The 7,272-nt window shown below is 38.1% G+C and overlaps 1 protein-coding gene across 1 annotated transcript in view; it reads right to left on the bottom strand.

The window, feature by feature from the left end:
- Nucleotides 1–360: 360 nt before the first annotated feature.
- Nucleotides 361–7,272, bottom strand: part of LOC102606203 (uncharacterized) — a 17,103-nt gene continuing 10,191 nt past the window's right edge. The window contains exons 4-8 of the mRNA XM_006348159.2: nt 2,132–2,184; nt 1,833–1,969; nt 1,697–1,761; nt 910–968; nt 361–802 (exon numbers count right to left, since the gene is read on the bottom strand). Coding sequence (XP_006348221.1) covers nt 713–802; nt 910–968; nt 1,697–1,761; nt 1,833–1,969; nt 2,132–2,184 — 404 coding nt within the window. The 3' untranslated portion in view covers nt 361–712. The remainder of the gene's footprint in view (nt 803–909; nt 969–1,696; nt 1,762–1,832; nt 1,970–2,131; nt 2,185–7,272) is intronic.

The following is a 7,272-nucleotide window of genomic DNA, read 5'->3' on the forward strand; positions in this document are numbered from 1 at the left end:
GTTGAAAAATAAAGTTCCTAGAACAAGCAAAGTGATCAAGTCCCTAGAACAAACAAAGTAATACAAGTAGCCTATGACGGCAAGCTGTTGACGGGGAATTGTGTGCTTATTCCCTTTTATTAGATAGTAACTAAACTAAAGTAGTTCGTAGATTTTCAGGCGGTTTGTTACTAAATGTGCTCAACCGTAAACTGATCCTGAAATTGCTAAAACCAAACCAGATAACCTAAATTCGAAGTTGGACAAACCAAAAAGGTCAATCAGTTCAGATTGTGCACAGCCAGCCCCACAGGCAAATGATGCAGAAAACGGAGGATTTCTAACTAGTAAAACTAAATTAATTGCTTATGGACCAAGATATGTGGAAACTCTAATCCCCACTTCGCCCCACCACACCTTAGGTGGAAGGGGCAGTCAAATAAGAGGGAAGACATCTCCTTTTCATTTCTTGTGTATCATAGTTTCTGCACAGAGCTAACTCAAACATATAAAAAATTCCACAAGCTTACAGTTTATGGTATGTAATCTTACGACAGAGAAGCCGTCACAGTTCCTACAAACAAATTGCATTCAAAAGCTTAAATGATGTAGGAGAATGCACAGCTCATTGTTCATCCATATGTCATGGACCTCTTTGATTCTCATCCTAAGTTATTAGGTAACCAAAATCAGTGCAATGGTCTTAAATCATTTCTTCTGAAATTGGCAATTCTCATATAGGAACACCTAATTCAGAAATCTTGACAATCCTTTTGTCAATTGCAGTTCTTTGTTGACGCAGATGTGACGCCATAGAAGCAACCTGAGTGATATACTCAGGTAAGGATGAAAAAATCCAATGCAGATATAAATCCAAAACTAGATAGTAGAAATTGATGAACACGTGCAAATAATATTCATTCACCATACCTCTGCTCTTAGCTTTAATGCCTCTCTACCTGGAATTTCCCGCAGCACATCCATCAAATCTATCAGTTGAGAAACATAAGTTGCATTAAGCTTTTTATTGCACATCAACAAAGCTTTACTTGGGGGGTTTGAAATGAAGTTTCCAGAAAATCCATCCTACTACCTTTAGTAAAGTAGTGTTGTGTTTATTACAAAAAATACAAATGACATAAGGAGTCATTGGTTAAAGGGAAGTTTTCCTTACATAAAACACAAATGAAACAAGGTATGGCCTGATTTTCCATGTCTGTCAAGTCATTTGATGCAAGGACATGGGTCGAATTAATAAAAGGTAACTTTTCAAAATACAACAATCTAAATCAACATCACTAGGCAGAAAACAAGATGCCGAGCAATCAAAAATTCTCCGATTTAAGCAAAACAACAGGTTTATTCACTACTAGCCTGTCCTTACATCTGTTTCCGATAAGGACCGTCATATATTTTTCCTTTGTAGTTCTCCAAAACCAGGCACTTCAAGCAATCCGGAAAAAGTGCAAGCTTTATGGGAACCAGAATTTGTATAAGCTAAAACTTTCTTCATGTAGCAAAGCAAACCTAGTTTTGTCCAAAAACTCAAGCTTTCTGTTAATTTAGCAGAGATAATTTGGTTGCTAGACCATGGGTCCATTCAAGAGAAAACATAGGTTGCAGACTCGTGTAGTAAACAATGAGAAGCAGTGGGTAATGGAGGATATGAGAAAAAGTACATATTTGTAAAATAATAAGGAAACCAGGGTACACTAACCAGCAGCTTGACCTTCAACCTTGTAGACAGATTTTGCAACACTTTGAATCTGATTCCCAGCAACCCTAAATATCTAAATGATCAAATGCAGAAACTACAGAGATAAGATACAAACAAACATACAGAAACAGCTTACATGAGGTCAGAATGGCCGCGTTGCATATCCTTTTCAGCAAGAGATGCTCTTTCAAGCAACTTTTTACTCTCTTTCTTCATTAAGCCAACAGACAGTCCCAACTCTTTCACATTCTTCTCAGCTTTAATAAACTTGGCCTGAAAAGTTGAAGTAGTACCTTAATCAGATTGAAAAAAAATGACATATGCACGAGACTCAATCATGTCAGCTGCTGGGCCAGAACTCCCAATGGAAGTTTAGTACGAGATGCATACAAATTAAGTGAAATTTTATTTTGAATGAACAAGGGAGCAGACTACCTCCTCACTCTGGAGACGGCCCAGTGTTTGACGGTACAGAAATCTTCTCGGTCCTGCACGAAGGGGTCGTTTAGGTTGCACAGAAGAAAGCTTGATATTAGCTACCAAAAAATGTCATTATTTTAGTGAATGCAACTAAGTAATAAGCATCTTTGTAGAAGGAAAAAAACAAAACTTAGCAATACACATGGTTGTCTATGGATAATGAACCTAACACTATTTCAAGGGTAAAGTGCAAACTCATTTAAAGCAACCACGCTTAAATCCTCCAACATTCACCTCCTTAGTGATATGATCCTCAAATGGTTTTAAAAAGAGATAATTTAGTTAAAGAAAATGCGGCTATTGGTTTCTGCAAATATTGCTGTCAGACAAGGCATCAATCTGAAGGAGATCACGTTTGACGTAGTGGGAGATGCTGGAAAATTTTCATGACTTCATCTTTTCTTTGTTTCTGGGAAGGGACCACAATATTATCCCTTTGTACTGTAGTTGCATTACAGAACAATTTGTAATCAATGGACGTGGCTATAAGAGGTTGTGTCTGGAAACAAGCATAAAAAGGGACACGGCAAACAGCAAAAGATGGACCCCACTAATTGAACTTTCTTTTTAGTGAAGATAACCCAATCCCAAAAACTAGCTCATTAAGGGAGAATTGCCAGAGTCCATATTAGAAAACCACCCCTCCATTCCAAACCAATGTGGGACTCTAACAATCTCCCTCGCCTAGACCGCCAACTAGAGAATGGGCAACATAACATGGGAGTTCAAACAGGAATGGACTTGGCTCTAATACTATGTGAGATATGGTCTTTGGGCCTAATTCAACCCCAAAACCTAGCTCGTGAAGGAAGAATTGCCCAAGTTCATATAAGGAGACCACTTGTCCCAATTAGTGGTACAAATTGATTGGAGAGACTTCAAAGATATTTTCCTTGAGCCACAAAGGAGGACAATAAACAAGTTTCATCCAATAAATTAGACGTGATATTTGGTTCTTTAACAAAATCTTACTGCAGAAGTGGCTAGAGTAAAAGTTACGAACTCATAAGAAGATGGAGGAGCAACCCTATTTCCTTACCCTACAAGTGCAGAGTATAGACAAACTTCACAGAGGTGTGGGTCTGCCGGATGAATTCAGCGGAAACATCACTTTAGTAGTTGGGGGTAGGGGCACGATAAGTATCCACAGACATGGGTGGCTACATGTATTAGTCGGTACACTATGAACAGTGCTTTCTCAACAATCTATTATATCTCGAGCCAAAGTGAATATCAACAGCTCAAGTACACGGTGATCAAGAAAGACGGCTCTTTGGAGTATGAAGTTCAGAAGAAACTAAAAGAACTGAACGATGGAGGTTCAAAATATGGAATCACTTTACAAGTAATGTAGTGGGGGGTTTTTTGCCAGTATATTCCTACAAAGGCCAGTAAGGATTAGGGGGCTAAATATTGGCAGTAACAGGAGAGAGGTGGTAATGTTGTCACATAATTTTTATGTGGATGACACCCATATAAAACTATTAAAATAGGAATAAGAACAAGAATAGTTTATACAGTCCTACCTTCAATAGGAAATAGGAATAGTATATAGAAATCCTACTTAGAAAATGATTATAATGTAGTGTCCTAGTTGGAAAATAAGTCTAATGTAGTGTTCGAAAATAGGGTCTCAATGTAATAATGTAGATATACAATTCAATAATATTCTTCTTCAATATTTCTCACATAATATAAGAGCTTACACGATCCTGGTAGAGAATCAAAGAGCTTCCACTGTCGGCGGGTGGCTATAACCCATATATGTCGCCATCTGATCAATGATTATGTTAGCGAAATTTTGGGTAATACTATATGCATGAAAAATATTCATGCTAAGGACTTAATTGAGAAGCATTCGGGACACAGAGAGTAGCACCGTGCATCTTTCCGGTGACTACTTTCTCATATCTGATCTGTGTATCACCGTGTCATCTTCCTGGTGACTACTTTCTCATATCCAATTTGCGTAGCACCATGCATCTTTCCGGTGACTGCTTTATCATATTTGATTTGTCTAGCACCTTGCATCTTTTCAGTGACTACTTTTTCATATCAGATTTGTGTAGTAGCAAGCATCTCTTCGGTGACTACTTTCTCGTATCTGATTTGTGTAGCACCTTGCATCTTTCCAAACAACTTTCTTATATTTGAGTTGTGAAGCGTCGTGCGTCTTTCTGATGACTCCTCAGATTTGATTTGCGTAGTTCTGTGCGTTGACTAGCTCCTATGTGACATATGTAGTTTCAATCTTTGTCAATGTTGTGCAAAATCCAACACCACCTCAAGGTCCAACCTCTGGCGACCAAAGCCAAACAAACATCACTGATCGCAATTCCCTCACAAGCGACAAAATCTAGGCTTCCAGCGACCATGTCGATGCGTGAGCTTGCCATCCGATTTATCAGGGACTTTCTTGTTCAATATCGACTAGTCTCTTGATTTTGAGCAGTTCCCAGCGACCCTTACATTGTTTCTGGTAGATCTGAGTTTTCCAGTGGCGTTTGCTCTCTATTTCATATTCACTTTTGCCAAAATAGGGTATACCCAAATATTTGAGCTAGATTATGGTGATACTTTCGCTCCCGTGGCTAAAATAGCATATGTCCGCCTTTCTATCTATGGTTGTCATTCGCCATTGGCCTTTTAATCCGTTGGACATTCAAAATGGTTTTCTCCATGATGATCTCAAGGAAGAAGTATATATGGAGCAACCACATGGTTTTGTTGCTCAGGGTAAGCCTAGTAGCCTTGAATGTCGATTGCGAGGGTCACTCTATGGTCTGAAATAGTCTTCTCTAGCTTGGTTTGGAAAGTTCAACACAGTTTTTCAGGAATTCGGCATGACTCATAGTGGAGTTGATCACTCTGCGTTTCATCAACATTCTGAATCAAATTCAGTATTTTATGAGAAGACTAAGCACATTGAGTCAATTTTGTGAAGTCAAGTGATCAACTTGCAAATATCTTCACCAAGCCCCTCATCGGTCCTCGTATTTAATTACATTTGTGACAAGCTAGGTACATATGGCTTGTATGCACTAGAGGTCTACCTTCTTATGCCTGATAGAGTGGGTTCCTCTAAAATCTCCTTCCCGAAATACTAAACTACACATCTATTCAACAAACCATCATTCTCCGTTCCGAATGAGTCAGAGATAGAGTGTAACCCTTTTTGGAACTAACAGAGGCTTCGCCAGGGTTTTTGGATTGCCATTTACTATCTTTAACAGCTTTAGCATATAGGAAGTTGGCTTCAGTGATTCTCAGAGGCTCAACGATCTCCAATTGTGGAGAACATTTAATGAAGTTTCCTATCTTAAATGCTATGTCTTTCTAGCCGGCATTCAAAGTTGCTTCAGAAATAATTAACACGGATCTCCCTTCTCCTTAAAGACAAAATACTCATATACCTGCCATGAGCATTATACTTTTAGTACATGAATATTATGTCGTATTGTCCTTAGTTTTCCATCTCCTGACCACATTCTGTTCAGAACTTATGTGGATGTTGTGGAGAGAGAAAAAGGGAGAGCTATACTCTTTCCATTTGTTGAGGACTATACTTTATTATTTTGTATGTCACTAGTACATTGGGTGTTTGCCCACACCATCAATATAATTATTGCTTTTACAAATATCAAAGAATTACTAATCCCAATTCAAAAGTTTTGGTGCTATCATATAGTTTTTAAAGGCATAGGTAATGCAATAAAGCAATAATAACAAGTTAAGAACTAAAATTCTTAACCAGGAGAAGAAAGCAGAATGAACCAAATCCTGAAAGCAAAAAAAAAAAGAGGGAATGCAAATTAGATCTTTTAAATTGATCTACAGAAAAATGGAAAGTTCACTAAATCTCAATATCAAAAATAACAAAAAGAAAGTGAAAACAAGACGCAAATGCTAGCTATTTCATACACAGTTGTCTAAAAGCTTAGAAAATCACTAGAAGTTTGTCACTGCATATTGGAGATGGGCTCTTAACCGGTCACAGGCTTATATATTCTTTATCTCCTGCTATAATAACTTAATTCAAAAAAAAAAAAAAAAAAAAAAACTTAATTCAATGTCTATTGATTTGAGAGCACTTTTTTTTTTTTGAGAAAGTTAACTGGTATTATAAACAAAAGGAGTACACCAATAGTGTGCTCCTACATAGTTACATCAAAAGTATGAAAGGACTGCCCAAAACAAAATCTATCTCCTATATTCCTTATAAACTGTCTAGAAATAGGTTAATTTCCCCTATATCCTTAGGTACAGAATGTATACACCAAAAGTAAAATGTTGCTAAACAGTTCATCTTTATACTTTGGAAGGGAATGTTCTTGTTCTCAAAACATCTTTGGTTTCTCTCCTTCCAGATTGTCCACCAGATGCAAGAAGGGACAATCTTCCATCTCTCCTTGTGTTCTGACTGATTTCCATCTCTATTCCAGCATGCTAGTACTTCTGAAGTATGCCTTGGCATGGCCCATCCAATACCCCTCAGATTGATGAACCATTGCCATAATTTTCCAGTCACTTTACACTGCAGAAAAAGATGATTTACTGTCTCTATTTCAGCTTCACAAAAAAAACATCTAGAGCATAACTGCCTGCCCCTTTTCATAAGGTTGTCCTGGGTCAGAACTGCTTGACTTGCAACTAGCCAAGTAAAACAGGCCACTTTATGAGGTATCTTCCCTTTCCAGATCATCTTCCATGGCCACCATTCCTTGGTTTCTGTTGAGATATTCAGCATCTTGTAGGCTGCTTTCACCCTGAACTTGCCACCTTTGTCCAAACTCCATAATAGTTTGTCTTCCTCAAAATTGAGACTCTTAGCTTGTTCCAAGGTATTGTAGAACTGAATCATTCTCTCCACTTCCCAGTAGTCTTCTGAAGGATAGATTCCAACCTTGTGCATTTTTGACCTCTGAGATAGTAGCTAGCTTCTGTTGATTGAGATTGTAAATGTCTGGAAACTGTTGCCTCAGAGGTGTTTGCCCCACCCATATATCATTCCAGAACATGGTCTTTCTGCCATTACCCACTTTGATCACAGAATTACCCCACATTTTTGGCCACTGATTTCTGATAGTCCTCCATAG

The sequence above is a fragment of the Solanum tuberosum genome, unplaced genomic scaffold (assembly GCF_000226075.1).
Source record: "Solanum tuberosum cultivar DM 1-3 516 R44 unplaced genomic scaffold, SolTub_3.0 scf00100, whole genome shotgun sequence".
In the NCBI taxonomy this organism is placed as follows: Eukaryota; Viridiplantae; Streptophyta; class Magnoliopsida; order Solanales; family Solanaceae; genus Solanum; species Solanum tuberosum.